Source organism: Gorilla gorilla, chromosome 17, assembly GCF_029281585.2.
Source record: "Gorilla gorilla gorilla isolate KB3781 chromosome 17, NHGRI_mGorGor1-v2.1_pri, whole genome shotgun sequence".
Classification (NCBI taxonomy): Eukaryota; Metazoa; Chordata; class Mammalia; order Primates; family Hominidae; genus Gorilla; species Gorilla gorilla.
Window position 1 is genome coordinate 39320967 of NC_073241.2, and position 21923 is coordinate 39342889.

The following is a 21923-nucleotide window of genomic DNA, read 5'->3' on the forward strand; positions in this document are numbered from 1 at the left end:
GCCGCAAAACCAGTAAGTTTTTATTAGGGATTTTCAAAAGGGGAGGGAGTGTACGAATAAGGTGTGGGTCACAGACATCACGTACTTCACAAGGTAATAGAATATCACAAGGCAAATGGAGGCAGGGTGAGATCACAGGACCACAGGACCGGGGCGAAATTAAAATTGCTAATGAAGTTTCGGGCACCATTGTCATTGATAACATCTTATCAGGAGACAGGGTTTGAGAGCAACTGGTCTGACCAAAATTTATTAGGCAATAATTTCCTCTTCCTAATAAGCCTGGGAGCGCTATGGGAGACTGGGGTTTATTTCATCCCTACAGTCTCAACCATAGAAGACGGCCACACTCAAGGGGGCCAGTTCAGAGACCCACCCTCAGGCGAGTATTCTCTTTCTCAGGGATGTTCCTTGCTGAGAAAAAGAATTCAGCGATATTTCTCCCATTTGCTTTTGAAAGAAGATAAATATGGCTCTTTTCCGCCTGGCTCACCGGCGGTCAGAGTTTCAGGTGATCTCTCTTATTCCCTGAACAATTGCTGTTATCCTGCTCTTTTTTCAAGGTGCCCAGATTTCATATTGTTCAAACACATGCTCCACAATTTGTGCAGTTAGTGCAATTATCACAGGGTCCTGAGGCGACATACATCCTCCTCAGCTGACGGGATTAAGAGATTAAAGACAGGCATAGGAAACCACAAGGATATTTATTGGGGAAGTGATAAATGTCCATGAAATGTTCACAATTTATGCTTAGAGACTGCAGTAAAGACAGGCATAGGAAATTATAAAAGTATTAATTTGGGGAACTAACAAATGTCTATGAAATCTTTACAATTCATGTTCTTCTGCCATGGCTTCAGCTGGTCCCTCTGTTTGGGGTCCCTGACTTCCCGCAGCAGAGAAGTCTGTCCTCATTGTCTCCCCTTCTCTACCTTCCATTTAGTTTACAACTCACTGCTCCGTCACCTTATCTTTTCCACAATTCCACTGAAACTTTTTTGATACACATCACCGTCTTCTCCAAAAGGCCTATGATGAATGATCACCTGTAATCAAAGCTGGCCTCTATTAGATTTGACTCCCTCTTTCTTAAAACTCCTCCATGCACATTCTTTGTTCGTTTGTGTGTTTGTTTTTCAGACAGAGTTTCGCCCTTGTTGCCCAGGCTGGAGTCCAATGGCAGGATCTTGGCTCACTGCAACCTCTGCCTCCCAGGTTCAAGCAAGTCTCCTGCCTTGGCCTCCTGAACAGCTAGGATTACAGGCACCCACCACCATGCCTGGCTAATTTTTGTATTTTTAGTAGAGACAGGGTTTCACCACGTTGGCCAAGCTGGTCTCAAACTCCTGACCTCAGGTGCTCCGCCCACCTTGCCTCCCAGACTGCTGGGATTTCAGATGTGAGCCACCGTGCCTGGCCTGCACATTCTTACACCTCCTTTTGTTGTCTTAAGTAGTTCCTCTTTCTTGATCTGCTTTTTAAATATTCTTAATTTCCCCCAGATTCTATGATTGGCCGTCTTGTGTCTCTAAATACTCTTGCTGAAGTAGCAGAAAAAGAACACAAAACTTGAAGTCATGGAAACCTGGGTATGAACGAGTTGTAACAGCATGTTGACTATATTTCCAACAAAATTGCATGAAGGCTGTGTCTGAGTTTTCTCATCACATTTTATCAAAAATCTAATTTTAATGTCACATACTACCCACTATATTTAAATAGCATATATAAACATTTTATAATTACCGCATAGTTAGGCTATTTCCGGTGTTCATGTTGGATATTGCTAGGAATTTTCAGTCCCTAACTGTTCCGATAACTTTTTGCTGACGAGTGCGGTATCTCCTAAAAGACACTGGGCTGTGGGGGTTGGCTTCTTTCTTTCTATGATTCCCAACACACATGCTATGCACACTCTCTCTTACCGCCCAATTGCCCCATTGTTTCTGAGAGTGGGACTAGATGTAGAAAGATAATAGAAGTCAGGGGAAGGTGGGGTGATCATGATAATGATAAGAGCAAGAGTCTGGCTTTCTCAGAAGGAGGCTTCTATTCAGGAAGGACACAGTTGCCCAGTTTCTAGTTAGTGCGAATCTTGTGTTTCTGAATTAGGGGGAACACTGTGGGAAAAGAATGAAATATACTTGTATCTTCTTTAAGGCTGGCTTGTTTGCTTGGTTTCCACGGGAGACATACGCATACAACACTATAATTTGAGTTTTGCAATTCAGTTAAATTGACCTACTAGTGAAAATTCCTTTACGATTCTATTTTCAAGGTTCTTAAAGGGATTTTTACTAGTAGCTCAACTTACTCTGTGTGTGTGTGTGTGTGTGTCTACTTTCCAGTGTGTCTACATCTACTTTAGTGGGAATTGGTAGAGGAAGCGTTATAGACTGCCAATCAGAACTAATCTTAAACCAGAAATCTTGTAGTCAAGGATTATCTTGGAAAATTCATTATTTGATGATGGAGTTAATTATTTAGGATTCATGTTTCTTTTGAGAGTAATATGGAAGTAATTTTTGAAAAGAAACAATGTTAAGGTGTTGCAGTACCCTCCATGCATAGATGAGAGTGTTGAAGCATGGATGTTTGTGAACAGACCTGCCCAATTCTCTACAAAGAGTGAGTAGTTGTGGCAGGGTCTTTTCAGCCTGACTGGCCAACCCAAAATGAGGGCATAACACATGTGTTGAGCTCATTCAATACCTTCTGGAGTTGACATATTTGGATATTAAAAAATTCCTAAGGGCCAAAAAGAAATATAATATTTGTTTGCACTTACTGGGACAACAAAAGAAAATTGAAAAATTCAAAAGCTAAAATGGTAGAAATTAATCATGATAAACATTAATCAGTTCTATTTGGGGAGGTTAGTACATGAAATTTTGAACCTAAAGGGCAAATGAATTGGCTGCAGATATGCCATATTTGGGATTAAAGGATTAAAGACAAATATCTAATAGACAATGGGCATGAAGAGACAATTCACACAACATGCACATAAAATGTTAAAATTTCTGACAAACCTAAGAAAATTTATTTTATTACTAATTATAAAAATGTAAGTTAAAATAAAATGTTTTGTAAAAGATAAAAATTTATAAAAAACTCAATTCTGTGTTAAAAAAATTCAATTGAGCACATATATTTGAATAAATTTGAGGGTTAGAATTTTGGTAGTGTTAATCAAAATTTTACATATACTTATAATTATACTCCTAGGAATTTGCCCTAAAGGAATAATTGAATGAATGTTCAAAGATATAGGTATAGTTGCTCATTGCAATGTTATATATAACAGCAAAAATGTAGATATAAATTTACATATTAATCAGAAATTAAATTTTGTTAAATTATGGAATACTATATAAGCAGTAAAGTGATTACATGGCTATATTTATAGACATTGAGTTAATTATATATTAATATGTAATTAAAGCAGGATTTGAAATAGAGTGGTTGTGTTTTGTATGTGCTGGTCTTAGTGTGTGGGGGAGTCTATGCAAAAATAAAAGATTTTTAGTATTTTCATGTTTTGTAAATCATTGTTATTTTACAAATAAGGAAAAATATAAAGCTATTTATTTTGAAAAGTGCACCATTGAACATATGTTGATAGTGAGACTGATGAATTCTGACTTTTGTCTTTTATGAAGAGATCACCCACCCATCATATAAGATGACAAAATATTAAGACATTATGAAAAGAACTGATAAAGGATACATGGGATAAAAAGCAAAATATAAACAACAGCAATTGTCATATACTTAAGGTTGTGCCATCTAGATATTTATGATCAGATCGGGGAAAACAGACATCGCAGGAGTATTAGGTAAATGTGAAAATGATATTTTAAAAAACAATATGTCATTAAATATGAAAACTATCAGTTAAGGGATGATAAATAATGTTTTGTCTTATCTCTTTTACAATTACTTTTAATCTATTAATGATGAATCTCATGTGGGAAATAGGACTTGGAAAATTTTATAGATCTCACCATTTAACCCAAAAGGCTGAAATTACTAATTTGCTGAGAAAATTGTGTTCCTTGGGTATATATCATCCATTAGAGCAGCCATTTCTGGGGTTAAACAGATTTCAGCTAAATTTCAACAGAAGATCATCTTAATATTGGCAAAGTAAAATGTCACTATTAATTGAGAGGAAAAATCTATTTTTCTCTTAGAATTTCACATTATGTTCAGTGTTCAATGCATGGTAAAAAATCTTGGCTCCTTTGATTAGATATGAAAATCTCTTCCTCTGAAGAGTTAAAAATAATGTAAATGAAACTTCTGGCAGAAAAGTTATGAGTGGTACAATTTCCTGATATTTTAGTTTCATCACCAATTTCTGTGCCAGGCCACATATTCAGCTGCCTGGCAGCCCCTACAGTATGTGAAAATATTTCCCTTTTTATAGGAATATGCTGGCAAAAAACCACCACTTCCATGAGTTATTAATCCTTTTCTGCTGATTATTTTGAAGAAGCAGAGGGGCAGGTCCACATTCAGGTGGCTCTCAGCGGCTGAGACATGCTTCATGAAAAACTGTTGAATTAAATGAAAACGGTGCCTCCTTTTACCACCAGTTTTACCACTACATTAGGTAACCTAGAGGGAAAACAAAGTTACTTTTTTCTGTGGTAAAAATTGAGCAATGAATCCATTGAAAGAATGATTGGTAAAAGTAATCAATGAAGAAACATGATGACCAAGTGAATAATGAATTTACAGTATGAAGACAGAGATGTCTGCTTTTCCAGTGATGATGTTCATGAAAATATAAAACTGCAAAATGAAAGGAGCCTGTTAAAAACCCTTTTGTGTTATATTACGGGAGGAGAAAGACCGAAGGGTAACTTGTCTAAGGAAATAAAGATGACCAGAGGCAGAGCTGTTATTAGAAATCAGATGTCTGATTTAAAGTAACAAGCAAAGCCCTGTGGTTTTAAACCACTATTACAGAAAAAAATTAGAGGAAATAAAAAATAATCTCCCTTGTTCCATCAGCTGCGGAGAGTATATTGGTGAATGACCTTTTGTCTATGTATATTTGTACAGAACGAACTCCCCCTGTACTTGGGGAGTGTTAAACAAAATCAACACAGGAGAATTCTCAGGGCCTGGATGGAAGGTCGTGTGCAAGGAGGTTTGATGACAGAGAACTTCTATAGGCATTCACAGGCTTCCAGAATTCATCATCAGACACTACAACTTTGTGGAATAAAAAAGGTATTTTTTAAAAATTATAATCAGATGGCAGGAGGCAGGAGACATATGATAGGGAGGAGAATAAAAACAGGAATATGGAGAAGGAAGGGAAGACTAGAACTGAGAGGTGACAGCATGCTGGCAGCCATCGCTCGTTCTTGGTGCCTCCTCCGCCTTGGGGCCCGCTCTGGCAATGCTTGAGAAGCCCTTCAGCCCGCCGCTGCACTGTGGGAGCGCGTCTCTGGGCTGGCCGAGGCTGCAGCTGGCTCCCTCTCCTTGCGGGGAGGTGTGGAGGGAGAGGCGCGGGCAGGAACTGGGACTTTGCTTGCACTCGCTGGCAGGCGCAAGTTCTAGACGGGCGCGGCCTCACGGGCCCCGCACTCAGAATGGCCTGCTGGTGCCACACGCCCTGGCAGTGAGGGGCTTAGCACTCGGGCCAGCAGGTGCGGAGGGGGAACTGGGTCCCCCAGCACTCCTGGCCCGCCAGCGCCATGCTCAAATTCTCGCCAGGCCTCTGCCTCCTCGCCTCGAGGAAGGGCTCCGGACCTGCAGCCTGCCATGCCTGAGCCCCACCGCAGTTGGCTCCAGCGCAGGCCCGAGCCTCCCCTACAGGCGCCGCCCCCTGCTAGGCGGCTCCTGGTCCCATCGGCCACCCAAGGGCTGAGGGGTGCAGGGGCACGCAGCGTGGGACTGGCTGCCTGCGGCCCTGGCATGGGATCCACTAGGCAAAGCCAGCTGGGCTCCTGAGTTGGGTGGTGACTTGGAGAACTTTTGTGTCTAGCTGGAGGACTGTATATGCACCAATCAGCAGTGTCTAGCTCAAGGTTTGTAAACGCACCAATCAGTGCTCTGTGTCTAGCTACTCTGGTGGGGACTTGGAGAACTTTTCTGCCAAGCACTCTGTGTCTAGCTAAAGGATTGTAAATGCACCAATCAGCACTCTGTGACTAGCTCAAGGTTTGTAAATGCACCAATCAGCACTCTGTGTCTAGCTAAAGGTTTGTAAATGCACCAATCAGCACTAGCTAATCTAGAAACTCCACCTTTAAGAACTGTAATAGTCACTGCGAGGGTCTGCGGCTTCATTCTTGAAGTCAGTGAGACCAAGAACCCACCAATTCTGGACGCAGAACACAATTCCCAAGATGAGACGATCCAATGAGTAAATAAGAACATTGGCCTTGGGGTCCCTAATCTCTAACCCTTGGTTTCCTCACCTGAAAAGGGGATGTAGTAATAGTACTAATTTCACAGAATATTTGAGAAGCTTAAGTTAGCTAATATATAGGAAGTTAGCACCTACTTGGTAAGGGATTAATAACTGCAAACTGTTTTATTGCTATGTTAATTTGGGGGAAATGCCACTCTTGATTTAAAATAGGACTAAAGATGGCTAGAAATTGTTAAACATGCTTTCCTTACTACCTAAAATTTGGATGTTCAAGGAATTATTCTTATTTTCATTGTCTGTATTGAGTGCTCTTTGAGATACAGGTATCAGAGCCCCGACTTAAAATGAGAATAGGTGACCCAGGTTATTTTTTTCTTCCCTGTAACTGGGAAGTGAGGGAAGGCGAGGGCATCCTGATGGAGTGCACAGAGGCAGATGGGGATGCCATGAGGAGTCAGCCTCCTCTCTCCATCCCTGCTTCCCTCTGCACACGTGACCCATTCTTCCCTCTTACACACAGGCTGTTGCATGTGGCAGCAAACTTGGTCATGGGTGAGCCTGGCTTTCTGGCAGCTGAGCAGAGAGAGCTTCCTACCAGATAGGTGCAGAAACTGGCCGAGGTTCCATCTTGACCCCATGTAGCTAATTGTGGTGCAGCAATGTTATTAGAGAGGAGGGAAAATGGAAGCCACAGAGGTTGATAGGTAGATAGGGTGGAAGAGGGAGGGTGAGAGGAGAATGCACAGGCAGAGCCGGATTCATTCGTAAAGGAGCGATGGCTGGTTTACTTATTCAGGAGGAAACATCCTACCTGGAAGGAGCTTAAAGGCTGGTTTGTCACCCTGGACACACGTGGTAGACACTGGGACCTGCTCTGCAGCTGAATGCAATTTAGTCCAAGGTTTGTTTACTGTGTCTGGACTCTGCCATCTTCCACTCTGCATTTCAATTCTGTTGACTGGATACTGGATCTACAAAGGACAGTTTCTGAAAGTGAAGAATCACAGTTCATTATTTCTAACTGCTTCATCTAAGATTTGAAAGGAAAAAATCCCTTCTATGAATTACAGTTGGCCCTCCGTATCCATGGGTTCTGCACCCACAAATTCAACTGACCTCAGATCAAAATTATTTGAAAAAGCATATTTGAAAAAAATACAACAATAAAAACAATACAAATGTAAAAAGCAGTACAATATAACAACTATTTACATAGCATTTATATCTATTACTAGGTATTATAATTAATCTACAGATGATTTGAAGTATGCAGGGGGCTGCAAGTTTATATACAAATTCTACACTGTTTTATATGAGGGACATGAACACCTGCAGATTTTGGGGTCCACAGGGGTCCTGGAATTAATTCCCTGTGGATACTGAGAGATGACTGGACATCCATTCTCCATGCGATATATTTTCCTTTTAATTATTGTTGCTGTTTCGGTTTTCCTGAAAAAAAAATAACATGTTTTAAACTTCTCTATATCATAAATCTCATTTAAAAAGTGTTGAATCAAGGAAGTCTGCCAGCTACTTTTGTTTTCTCTACTTTCCCTGTGTTGGACTGCTTTGGCGAAAGTGAATAATATTACCTTACCATGTAAAGCATGGTTAATGGCTTTGAAAGAATTCCCCAGCAACTGAATAATGGGCTGCCAGAAATATTCGTGGTGCCAAAGGATCTGGACATGTCTGTTCCATTTATTGTGTGTTTCTTGTTTCATCATGACTAAGTGCTCACAAAAGACATAAAAATCCAAACCTCTAGGGTATGTGGAGTTTGAGGGCAGAAACCATATTTTAATATATCTAGTCTCATACCTAGCATGTTAAGATGGTTAGGAAAGTATCAGTGGCAAAAAATGATGAGCCTGTGGTATGTCAGATACTGAAATTATTAAGTTGATTTCTGGTGAATAGAAAGAAGTCGTTCTGCCACTGCTGTTGTGCCTGGTTGAGTGGCCTAATGTTTATTCTCAGGAGTACTGAGTGTCTTGCATCGAAAGCTTTTGACTTGTCCTGCCTGTTTAAATAAGTTTACATTTCGCAGAAGTAGGAAGGTGGGGCTTATTTTTAAATTAAAACTCCCTGTTAAAAAAGCCTAACAATATAGTATAGCAAAATCATTTAAATTAAAAAATTTACCTGAATAATAAATTGAACCTATTAAGAAAAATAATTGAACCTATTAAAAATAAAAAATAGGAATAATACTGAAAATATCTGAGAAAACAGTGGAAATGTAGAAAAATGTAAAAGGTGCTTTGTTTCTTCCATGAAGCAAGAGAATTCAAGGCGAGCAGCATCTCAACCTCCTCACCGTCCAGTCCTTCCCTCCGGGGACCCTCCACACTTGGCCTGTGCTTGGCCATCTGGTTCTCACTTTGGTAGGAGACTCTCATCTCTCCCACCTCGTAGTCTAGGCCGGCAGTTGCCACCGTTCTTGAACACACTGTGGCTTCCGCAGGTTATGGATTCTCTGCCAGTCTCTTAATTGCTAGGATCTCAGGGGCAGGATAATTGTCTGAGAATTACACATCGTACACATGTATCAAAATATCACACTGTTCCCATAAATATGTGCAATTATTATGTGTCAATTAAAAATAACAATATTTTTAAAAAGAATTCCTGAGAAAGGGATTCTTAATTGTTTTGCATGTGACTCACAGGTCAGAAGACATTCACATGGGACCCACTCCCCTGGGCCAGGGGCCAAGAGAAATTCCTGGGCTGGTTAGCTCAAAGTCTGTGTTTTTTTTTTTTACTCCTACTCAGCAAAACATATTGGAATTCAGCCAGAGAAGAGTGACTTCATGTGAAAATATAAGCCTGAATCTGCTTTAAATGTGTTTATGTGTCTAATCCACATCCGAAATTTAGTCCTTTATTATTTATCAAAATTATTTAAAACACTCCATCATGACCAACTAGTATGAACCCAGGTCCCCTGGCAAAACCCCATGATCATGATCTCCTGGGACTAGTTCAGTCCTTAGAGAAGGCCAGAGAGTTGGCCCTGGGGCCTCCTACTCCTCTTGAGGAAGCCTAATGTCTAGGAGACACTGAGTGGCCATCCGAAGATGAAGCCTTTGAGGCAGAGTTCTCAAGAAATAAACCTAAGCACCGTATGAGTTTAATTTGACTTTAGGAAAAGAAGCCAGGTAGCTTTTCAGCTGCCTTTTAGCTGGGGACTCAGTGCTGAACCCACCGTTTCCTATGGACAGAAGTAACTCTATCAGAAAGGCAGTAATTATCAGTAACTACCTGCTGTGATTATCAAGCAACTAGTGCACAACACAATTTATGAATTTAGGGCTAGGTGGGTATTTACCTGCAATAGTTACTGAAATCAAAATATGTTTACCATTGACTAAGCATCAGGAAAATGTAAACAAATGGCACAGGTTAGCATAAATCCTTACTTTTGGTAAATGCAGAAGTTTTATTAAAAAGGTTTTTCCTAAAATTTAGCACTTTTCCTTATATCAGGTACTCAGAAAATTATTATATGCCTGTGACATAGGGAAGAAATATTACATAGAAAAATTGTATAACGTCTTTTTTATACCCAGCTGTCCTTCTCTTATGGATTTGGATATACTGTTCTTGATATCAGTTGGAACAGCATTTTTGTGTTCCTTTGATTTAACATGTTTAGCTTAAAAAAAAAAAGAATATGTGAATTCTGTGCTCAACGCTGGTAAGATAAAGGCACGGTGGGTGATGTGTTGGAACTTCAGTGTCACCTGGCTTTCCAGATTGCTCCACAAAATTACAAGTTGAATTTTAGAACGTACAGCTGTTTGATTATGTTTAACAGGAGAGTTCCACCATATTTTTCTGAGCAGGACACAGATTTTTAGAGAATTATTGGCGTGGCCTAATGCTTTACCAGAGGGGTTGGCATAGAGAGTTCTGTCACATGCAGATTTTGTTGTTGTTGTTTTGTTTTGTTTTGTTTGTTTTTTCGAGATGGAGTTTTGCTCTTGTCGCCCAGGCTAGAGTGCAATGGCATGATCTTGACTCACTGCAACCTCTGCCTCCATGTTCAAGTGATTCTCCTGCCTCAGTCTTCCGAGTAGCTGGGATTACAGGTGCCCACCACCATGCCCGGCTAATTTTTGTATTTTTAGTTGAGACAGGGTTTCACCATGTTGGCCAGGCTGGTCTCGAACTCCTGAACTCAGGTGATCCACCTGCCTTGGCCTCCCAGAATGCTGGGGTTACAGGCGTGAGCCACTGCACCTGGCCACATTGCGGGTTATATGCACTTAAATCCCTATGTGGACTCAACTTCTGTAAATGCATACTTTTTATTAAATTTTCTGTATTCTACAAAGGTCATCTGGGACTGGAGGTGGGGAGTAATGCATTTGAAGAAAAACCAGTCATCCTACTTAAACATAAAACCAAATATCTAGCGTGTGTGGAAAAGCCGAACAAAACTATCTGAGTCCTTGATGTGCACTGATTATGTCTCTCCCTTCCATTACAGGCTCAACATGGGAAAAGACATTCCGGCAGATCGGCTTTGAAAGGTAAGCAAGGGTTAGCATGTCTCCATTTTCGTTACTCTTGTCTTCTAAGTAATTTCTTCTAAGTAATTTATTGATTATAAATCAGTAGTCCTGTCACCACCCTTTTGGTAACTGTATGACCTTGATCAAGCATCATTTTGCCCCTCCAAGCCTCAGTTTCTTTGTAGAGCATTACTTCATAAAGCCTTGCCTGCACACAGAGTGGAAATAAAGATGGAATGGGGCAATTGATGTGAAAACACCTCTTGAACTGTAAAACAGTACATAAAGTAAGTTACAGAATTAGAGAATCCCAGGAAATGGTTGACTCTCCCCTAGCTTCATCACCTCATATGTCATAATCAATTCTACAGTTTTAGAACAGAAAAGTTTCTATTTCTATTGATGTCTTCCCAATTATTAAAAATGTTAGATCTTATTAGCCTTAAGTGAAAATCTGAGATGATGTTTTTCTTAGCTAAAAGCATCTCCACACCAGCATCTCCCCAAAAGAAACAAAAATAGACTCATTAAAACATCAGAAAATGTGCTGGTAGGTCCATGCAGTTTCGTTTCTTTTCTTTTCTTTTTCTTTTTTTCTTTCTTTTCTTTTAAATTTTGTTGAGACAGGGACTTGCTCTGTCACCCAGGCTGGAGCGCACTGGCATGATCTCGGCTCACTGCAACCTCTGCCTCCTGGGTTCAAGTGATTGTCTTGCCTCAGCCTCCCAAGCAGCTGGGATCTCAGGCGCCCACCACCACACCCAGCTTATTTTCGTATTTTTAGTAGAGACAGGGTTTCACTATGTTGGCCAGACTGGTCTTGTACTCCTGACCTCAGGTGATCCGCCCAGCTCGGCCTCCCAGAGGGCTTGGGATGACAGGCGTGAGCCACTCCACCCGCTGGTCAATGCAGTTTCTAAACCACCTACCTTGGAATGAATGTTAGCATTTTGCACAGCTTTCTACCAGTGGCATTTAGCATCTTATCTCAAATTTTCAGTGGAAATATAGCTATTGAAAGAAAAAAAGTCATTTTAATTTCATTTTACTGTCACAGTAGGTTTTGACTAGTTCTTCTTACCATATTGAAAATGTGTTTGTCTCTGTATTGATCAAGCTGACAGAGCACTTAAAGTATACAAAGGAAATAATAAATACTTGAAAATGCATTGTTTCTCCTGTAGCAATAAAGAATAGCACATCACCAGACCCATGTGGTAGCAGTTTCTTTGCCACTTGTTAATTGATTCAAAGATGATTTATTTCCCTACCAACACCTACATCAGCACCATCGCTGTTTGCTGTCTCAGTAAGTGCTCATAATTCTTAAGGTATTGCGGGAAGTTGATTTGGGGTGGTCAGATCCCATAGGCCAACTTAAAAGAAAGAATGGAAAGTCATGCCCAGCTTCAGTTCCATGTGAAATCTTTTTCTAAAGCATCTTTCCCTTGATCCTTCTTTCATATTATGAAACATCTCAAACATACACAAAAATAGAGATAATAGTAGAAAAAGGTCACCCATCCACTTCCCAGCTCCAGTAAATCTTTGCCACACTTACTTTATTTATTTTGGCTGAAACATTTTAAAGAAGTTCTCAGATACTATGTCATTTCGTCCCTACATAGGTCAGCACGCATCTCTGAAACAAATGGGCCATTTCTTCCAGAACCCTAGTGCCATCATCATACCTAATACAAATAAGTCTTTAGCATTATTTAATACCCAGTCAATATTTACATTTCCTGATCGTCTCAAAAATGTCGTTTGTATTGGTTGCAACAGGATGCTATGGAAGCCCAGACATTCCATCTCATTATCACTTCTCTTAAGCTTCTTTATTTAGATCAGTGCCCCCATCTCATTATCACTTCTCTTAAGCTTCTTTATTTAGATCAGTGCCCCCCAGCCCCTCCAGCTTCCTTTCGTTTTTCTTCACATCATTGACTTCTGAAGAAACCAGATCGGTTGTCTTACAGAATATTTTACTTTCTGAATTTGTCTGTTTGCAATATTGTTTGTTATTCTAATCCCTCATTTCATGTAAATTCAAATTATTTCACGTTCAGCCTTTGGGAACATATATGTGTTGACTTCTCGTCCTTTTGACACAGATCCATCACTCTATCGTTTTCGTGTTTCCTGCACAGTTAGATGACCCAGGCTCATCCCGTTTCTCCTTGGCTCAGCCTTTCCTCCCAGCAGCCATAGACACTGGATGTAAAAGTATTTCACTAAAATTTTATTTACAAAAACAGGCAGCAGGCAGGATTTGGCTGCTGTCATTTGTTGACCTCCACTGTAGACTTTGGTCATCACCTGGCAGGTAAAAAAAACTCCTGAAAAAATTGCACAGGCTACCCATACAGTCAGCCACGCAGCATCCCGCACAGTTCCAGGTTTGCCTGGTTCCAAAGACTGAGCTTTTAACTCCATGCCACATGGAATTCTTGCGTATGTTTATTTTTGAGCCTAGAGTTTCAACCATTACTTTTCAGTACTTATAGTATGGGTCCACTGAGGGCCTTTGGTGATCATTCTGGTTTTTGGATGTCTTAACATGTCATCCTGTGTTTTCTCATGTCATCTCATGGTTTCTCGTTTAAGGGCCAACAGTATTCTGCACATCACAACAAGCGCCTTCAAATATAGGACAGATAGTGACCTTTGAGGTTCTTGTATATTTACAGTTGCAAAGACTAAATGTCAGCAGTACTGTTATATATGGCTTGTCTTCTTTCTTCTCAAGTTTAACCTGTTCTTTCTCTTAAAGGGAAATTCCAATTATATCTTAAATACAGCTATCTGGTTCTTTAGAGCAATCGTAAAAGCTATCGATCCTTTCATCACTCTGTCCTTCTTTGAAGTTCATCCATCAACCTGGTTGCCAGCGGATTATTTTAAAGGGATCACATCTAAAGGAAAAGAAGTAACTGAGTCCGCTAAAGCTGCAAAGCTTTTTCTCCAAGAATAAAAAAAGCAAAGACGCTTTCTGTTGTGTAACTGTTATACTGAAAGGAAGACCTAGAGGACCTGCCCTGCCTACCCTTCTTGCAGTAACACTAGATGGGATAGTGGTGGACCTCCCCTGAGATGTTGTTCAGTTGTCTCTCTGGAAGCTGTGTGATTGTGTGCATTGTCTCATAATAAATACACGTAGTCACAGTTTATGTGGCTGTACTCATAATAATATGTCATTTTCACCTTGCACACAATCACATTTTCCCTCTGTGGGGCTATTAGTTTATTGTAAGACTTCATTACAGAAGTGTGTTGTCATATAGAAAGAAAATGTTGTAATATAGGTTTGTGTATCTTCTCAGTCACCTCCCACTCCTAGTACTACATTAGTAATATCTACATAACAAAAGCAGACTCAATTTTTTTTATTATAGAAAAAAAGAATCTGTGCCTATCAAATGTTGGTTTCAATCAGCTCACCTTTCTGTGCAGATTTTCTAAGCTTATGATTATAAATATTTCCAAATCAGTCATTTATTAGTCTAGGATAGGGTGATGCCAGGTGGGCGTGGCTTTGTACATTCATGGACACCCTGCCTGTGCTAATCATGTGTAATCAGTGAGGGTGGCTTTGAAACCAACAAGCTTGGAGCTAAAATGGCCCAAATTCTTGGTGGCTTAATACAACAAATGTTTCTTTCTCACTCCTGCAAAATCTGATGAGGAGAATAGACAATTCTATGGGGCAGCTCACCTCCACGGGGTGTGTCATTGGTAGGCTGCATTCTCACAGTGCTTTCTTCTCAACATGATGCTTGAAACAAATACATCTTTTTTTTTTTTTTTTTTTTTGAGACAGAGTCTTGCTCTTGTTGCCCAGACTGGAGTGCAGCGGCGTGATCTCAGCTCACTGCAACCTCTGCTTCCCAGGTTCAAGCGATTCTCCTGCCTCAGCCTATCAAGTAGCTGAGATTACATGCACCCGCCACCACACCCAGCTAATTTTTGTATTTTTATTAGAGACGGGGTTTCACCATGTTGGCCAGGCTAGTCTTGAACTCTTGACCTCAGGTGATCCACCTGCCTCAGCCTCCCTAAGTGCTGGGATTACAGGTGTGAACCACCATGCTCAGACCATCTTTCTTAATTCAATGATTAATGCTGTTCTTACGGTGGCTTTCTGAAATATGGGCTTCTAAATTCTTCAGTTCTTTCAGATAATACACAAAGATTTCTGGGAAGTGTAGCAACCTGTTCTGAAATTATAAAATTTCAAAGTTCACTTAGGCATTGAAAGAGGACTTGGACAATTTCAGACTGGATTTTAAATGTTCCCTCTGGGAGTGCCATTTGTCACTACATCTCACAGTACTCAGGCACCACACGGCCATGGGCTCAGGAAGGCGACAAAAGACAGGATATAAGAAAGTTCTTGGGCCGGGCATGGTGGCTCACGCCTGTAATCCCAGCACTTTGGGAGGCCTAGGCGGGAGGATTGCCTGAGCTCAGGAGTTCGAGACCAGCCTGGGCAACATGGTGAAACCTCATGTCTACTAAAATACTAAAAATTAGCCGGGCGTGGGGGCATGTGCCTGTAGTCCCAACTACTCAGGAGGCTGAAGCAGCAGAATTGCTTGAACCCAGGAGGCGGAGGTTGCAGTGAGCCCAGATCGCGCCTCTGCACTCCAGCCTGGGCGACAGAGCAAGACTCTGTCTCAAAAAAAAAAAAAGTTCTTATAATATCTATCATAGTGATCTCTGAGTGAGTTCTGAACACAGTTTTCTCTGTCTAAGGCTGCGTTTTTTGTCTGGGAAAAATATATCAGCAAGTAAATAGGCTTGAGTATATTAACTTGCCAGCAGAAATCAAAGTTTTTGCTTACTGGGAGATCATATTGCTGTCTATTTAAAAATAACAATATTTTACTGATCTCTTGCCCATTTTTAATTAAAAAGCAAAGGCGATATTCTCAGTCATTCTGTGTAATCAGAACATTACTTCAGATTACCTTATGATTAACATTATTGTATGTGATTTTATTTGATGCTCCACTTGGATAGTGGAACAAAATATCTTGCTCCTTCAAAGAACGTTTTAAAATAGAAATCACCCTGAAAATAGCCTTCTGCAATGAGACAACAAATATCCCTAGTTTTTTTTCCTTCAGTGTAGACATCATTCAAAAGGCCTAGCTCTGTCTTTTGGGGTGACCGCAGCCTTCCATAGCTCTGTCTGTCAGCAAGCCCCTTCCCCAGCATCTATGTCATAAAGAAATTTCCAACCACCTCCCAAGTTTTAGATATTATTGCTCAGTAAAACCTGTCCTGATGGCCCACTCCCAGGAGCATGACCTCTTCTCATAATTCTTTTCACATTCTTGAGCATGTGAGGAGGAGACTCTCTTAATACCCTGGTGCCGTGGGCAATGCCTGATATATACTAGCTAATCTGATGTTTGTGGGATAAATTAATGACTTCTTAATAGGGAAATTGGAGAGTGCTTATAAAAGAGTGGGCTTAGGAAAAAGTCAAGAGAGAAAGGACCCACTGTCTTTTTGTCATTACGTTGCAGCAGCTTCTGGAAGTGTCATTTGTCACTACATCTCACAGTACTCAGGCACCACACTGCCATGGGCTCAGGAGGCGGCTCACTCCTGAGAGTAGAGGGAAGAGAAATGTGGTCCACCTTGCAAGTTTTTTTTTTTTTTTTTTTTTGAAACAGTTTCGCTCTTGTTGCCCAGGCTGGAGTGCAATGGCATGATCTCGGCTCACTGCAACCTCTGCCTCCCGGGTTCAAGCGATTCTCCTGCCTCAGCCTCCTGAGTAGCTGGGATTATAGGCATGTGCCACCACGCCCGGCTAATTTTGTATTTTTAGTAGAGACAGGGTTTCTCCATGTTGGTCAGGCTGGTCTCAAACTCCGGACCTCAGGTGATCCACCCACCTCCGCCTCCCAAAAATGCTGAGATTACAGGCGTGAACCACCGCGCCTGGCCAACCTTGTAAGTTTATAAGCCCGCAGTACCTTGCATGGAGAGGTACACAGTACCTCTGTCTTAATTCAATGATTAACCCTGTTCTTATGTTAGATTTGTGAAAGATGGGCTTCTAGATTCTTTAATTCTTTCAGACTGTATGTGCATAAATATTCCTGAAAAGTTTAGCAACCTATTTTGAAATTATAATGTAAAATTTTGTCAAAGTAGTTTATAATCGGGGAAATGACTGGGAAAAATGATTTTTTTAAGTTGTTATTTAAGATTAAGACCAAAATATTAATTTATTCTCTTCTTTGAACATTTTTAAGCCTGTGCTTCCTGCCCACCCCTGGGCTATATTTGGAGTTTTCAGATAAACATCACAGGAATGGAAGTGTGATTTATCAAATACTTACACTATGCTGGCTTCTGTGTTCACACTTTGCTTTAGGATTTATTGAATTCCCACAACTTCCAGAGTCAGCTGGGCGAACAACCCCATATCTCAGTGACTTAAAATACCAGAGGGTGATTTCTTGCTTGTATTAAATGTCAGCTGCAGAGGCTGTGGGTTGACTGTGGCTCTTCTCCAGTGCCTGCTCCATCCTGGGATCCAGGCTAAAACACAGCCCTCATTTGGTACATGGCTTTCTTGTGGCTGAAGAAGAAATGCCTTGGCCATACCAGGCAGTGGCTCTTGAAGCATTTGCTCAGTGTGAAGTATGCTACCTCTGCTTACTTCCAGGTGCCAAGCCCAAGGCCTGTGGGCACAGAAGCACGCTCCTCCCACAGGGTTCCACTCTAAGCCACACATCACACACAGGGATATAGAATACCGTCCTAAGAAAGGAGAGTGACTGGGGGGAAGTACTACACAATCTACACAGTAGACCTTTTCCATCTTACAAATGAGTAAAGTCAAATCATAGAAGTTAAATATTTTACCCAAGATTGCACAGCTACTAGAGGCAAAAGCAAGCGGTAACTTGGTTTTATGGGCTCTACCTTCTATTCATTCATAATCTACCATGCTGTAGGTGTCCGTAAGGGTTTGTTGAGCACACATTATGACAACAATTCTGGGTGCTAGGGATGATGGGAAGAATAGGTTTTGGTCTTAGAGATGATACCATTTGTATTTTATGTTTATACATATCTCCTCTATATGTAGACATAAGGTACATAACTAAATGGTATCATGTAACTGACTATTATATTTTATGTTTACACATAACTCCTATATTTTGTATTTTTATGAGTTACATTTAGTTCAATCACTTGAAAATGTTTTTGGAGCAGCTGCTGCTGCTGTGTACCAAGTGCTATTCTAATGATATCTACATTACAGAAGTGGAAGAAGGAGTAGGTCAATGTTTGAGGTTGAGGCAACGCCTGGCTGCATAGTTGGGGGACAGGGATGGGAGTTGTCTGTGAAAGCTTAACTTCAGGGAACATCTGGGCAGAGTTTTGAAGAATGGCTTCATTGGCATTCATCCATCTGAACCGTTAAGGATGAAGTGTGAAGCCACACTTGATAAGACATGAAATCTGGGTATGGAGTGGAAACCATGTCAGGAAGTATCTTATAGGCAATGCCAAGAAGTTTGAATCTTTTTTTTTTTGAGATGGAGTCTTGCTCTGTTGCCCAGGCTGGAGCACAGTGGCGCAATCTCGGCTCACTGCAAGCTCTGCCTCCTCCCGGGTTCATGCCATTCTCCTGCCTCAGCCTCCCGAGTAGCTGGGACTACAGGCGCGTGCCACTATGCCCAGCTAATTGTTTTTATTTTTGGTAGAGACGGGGTTTCACCATGTTGACCAGGATGGTCTCGATCTCTTGACCTCGTGATCCGCCCACCTTGGCCTCTCAAAGTGCTGGGATTACAGGCGTGAGCCACCGTGCCTGGCCTTGAATCTTATTCAGTAGTAATGGGGAGCCATTGAAGGGTGTAAACCCCAGAGAAGGTAAGCTTAGATGTGCTTCTAGAAATGTCACTCGAGCAGCAATATAGACCAGATGAGCCAGGAGTTCAGCTAGGAAGCTGCTGCAGTAGTTCAGGAGAGTGATTATAATGTCTCGACCAAGACAGGGACAGTGTGAGTGTGACATGCAGATGTATGCCAAACACATTTTAGGTAAGTAGAATTCGAAGTTACAACTTGGTGAATAATTGGCTGTCAGCGTGTAGGGGAGGAAGGATTCTGGAATGAGTACAGCCCATGGGTTGGTGCCTCCTCATAGCTGCTGTCTCCCCGGGGCAGCCTGGAAAGGCTGGGGATAAAAGGCCTGTTGCCCATCAGTGAGCAACAGAAGTAGTGTACAAATGCTCCAGCTCCCCATTCAATTCCTTGGACAATTCGAGGCACATTGCATAGGGTTCTGCAGAAGCTTCCTAGAAACTTTCTATACCAATGACCCACGAGCAATGCGTTCTTTCTTGTCTTCTATCTCTTCTCCATCCCTTCCTTTTGGATTTTCCAGGATGACTTCCCAAATAAACCACCTGCACCCAAGCCCTCTGTTCAGGGTCTGCACTTTGGAAAACCTGAACTATGATTTCAGTGGTAAACTCTCTTAACTGATATGAAACGAAACAACCTGGATTCCAGTTTTATCTTTGGCTTGGATTTATTCTATTAAGGTACAAAATGACACTAATATTATTTATACTATTACTTTAATTACCAATTATACACCTTTATAAGTCTGTGGCTCATACATTTTTGGGAGGAGGGGTGTCATGTCTTAGATCCCTAGAGAATCTGATGAAAACATTGGACATATAAACAGAAAATTTTACATTCAGTGTCAGGGAATTCAAAGAAGCTCAAAAACACACTGTCAGCTTATCTCAGTTTAAAAGCCCTGTTTTGGATGCAGATATCAGTGTATTTCTTTCTCAGATGACAAAATCTACAAATGTTCCTTCATGCCCTCTGTCAATTCCTTGGAAGCAGATGGGCAATGAGTTAAACTTCGGTCATAGCATTCTGCAATTTGAGAGCTCCAGATACCCTAGAGCAGCAGTCCTCAACCTTTTTGGGACCAGGACTGGTTTTGTGGAAGACAATTTTTCCACGGATGGGGGTAGGGGTAGGGATGGTTTCAAGGAAACTGTTCCACCTCAGATCAGCAGGCATTAGCTTCTCATAAGGAGGATGCAACCTAGATCCCTCGCATGTGCAGTTCACAATAGGGTTCTCGCTCCTATGAGAAACCGACGCTGCTGCTAATCAGACAGGAGGTGGAGCTGGCCTGCCTCTCACCTCTTCCGGTGTGACCCGTCTCTTAACAGGCCATGGACGAGGACCAGTACCAGTCCAAGGCCCAGGGGTTGGGACCCCTACCCTAGAGAGAGCCTCTCCTTTTTTTTTTTTTTTTTTTTTTGCATATGTTGACACTGAGACACAGAGAAATTAAGCAGAAGAGGTGGAAGTGTGATTTTTATGAAGATAGGGTTAAAATCCGGATCTGAATTTGTATTTGATAGATTCAATCAGATGAAGTTGTATTACTAATGATTTCATTTTGCCCCCATTTGATAAGAATGTTATCAATAATAATAGTAATCATATTCTACTCAGCACGCTAGGGCATATTATGTATTCATCAGTTTTATTAAACTCCACAATGCTCTAAAGTGGCTGTTGGCACCACACTAGTTTATGGACATAGAAACCAAGGTTCAGAGTACTTCACCATGTGACCACCCAGCTCAAAGAAGTAAACAGCAGATTTGAACTCTGAACACCACCATCCAACCTGCTTTCTTGCTTTAGGTCACAGTGGCAGTTTTCAGAAGTAACTCTACTGTCCCTTACTCTTAGTGTCACCTGCAGTGTGTGTGTGTGTGTGTGTGTGTGTGTGAATAGAAGTAGGTGATTTACCTTCCCTGCTTCACACCCTGTTACAGCTCATGCACAGGCCAGAATCCTGGTATCAACCATTAGAAAGCCCAGAGAGAAAATCCTGAGGCTCAAAGAAAACCCTGAGGGTCTCTGATGGTGGAAGTATTTGCAGCAGTTCTATCCTATATTCCTTATACAAAATAAAGCAAACACCTGGAGCCCTTTTGCTTTGATACAATGAGGCAAACTTGGAAAACACCAGAGAATCAGATGGGATGGATTCTTCCTCAGCCCACTACCATCCTTCGGCATTTGCTGAACTTTTATTAAAGTCACAGAATTCAGTTCTTTCAGATAAGACTAGTGTGAACATACTAAAATATTCTCTGGCACTAATGAAATGTGTTTGTTTTTAATAAATCTTTTTTCTATTCTTTTCTTTCATTTGAAAAACATTGTTGCATGAAGAATTGAGCGTAGTACTAAATGTTAATGTTGTTTTCTATAATATAATTAGCATGGGTCCAGGGAAAACTCTGAATCTTTGCTAGTGGCTGACTGGGGCACTGAATTGAAAGGATTTTAGGCAAAAATGAAGGTTGTGGTTAGGTAAGAGAGATACTGCACATGTGTGGAGGCAGAAGTAGGAGCACATCTATTTTCCATTCTGGATGAGAGTTTGCCAGGGTGATTTTCCTATCCCCAGCCTAGTGTGTGTGTGGTTGATGTTTGGTACCAAAATGCAAACATGAAAGGTTTGGAAGGACACGGTGACTAGTGGTCACTATGGTCACCTTAGGCACTGATAGGGAAAACTGATGTGCCAAGACAAAGACAAACTAAATGGTTAATCTTTAATCTGGGTAAAGTACTGACTGACAAACATACCTCTAACTTAACCAGAATTCTGACTTAGATTTTGTTCAAACCCATTGTCATGAGATATCTTCATTTCATCATAAGATAGTAGACAGAGGTCTCTTCCAATCTTGCTATAAACACTTAAGTGCCTGTAACTCCCACACAACGAGAAAAGTTAGCTCTTAGGAAAGAAGCTTTTACATGTATGTGATACTATATAATCACTGTAATGAAACTTTCCCTATGCAATTGATCAATTTCGATATTTGCCCTGATCTGCCAAGGTATCTTGTGTGTACTTGAAACACAGATTAAAAGCCAGAAATTAATATATGTACATGTGTATGTGTGGA

At 41.0% G+C, this 21923-nt stretch overlaps 1 protein-coding gene across 2 annotated transcripts in view; it reads left to right on the top strand.

Moving 5' to 3' along the window:
* PIEZO2 (piezo type mechanosensitive ion channel component 2) overlaps window positions 1-21923 on the top strand; it is a 479685-nt gene that overhangs the window by 226581 nt on the left and 231181 nt on the right. For both annotated transcript variants that reach the window (XM_055368035.2, XM_031003780.3), the window contains exon 4: window positions 10899-10941. In XM_055368035.2, coding sequence (XP_055224010.1) covers window positions 10899-10941 — 43 coding nt within the window. The remainder of the gene's footprint in view (window positions 1-10898; window positions 10942-21923) is intronic.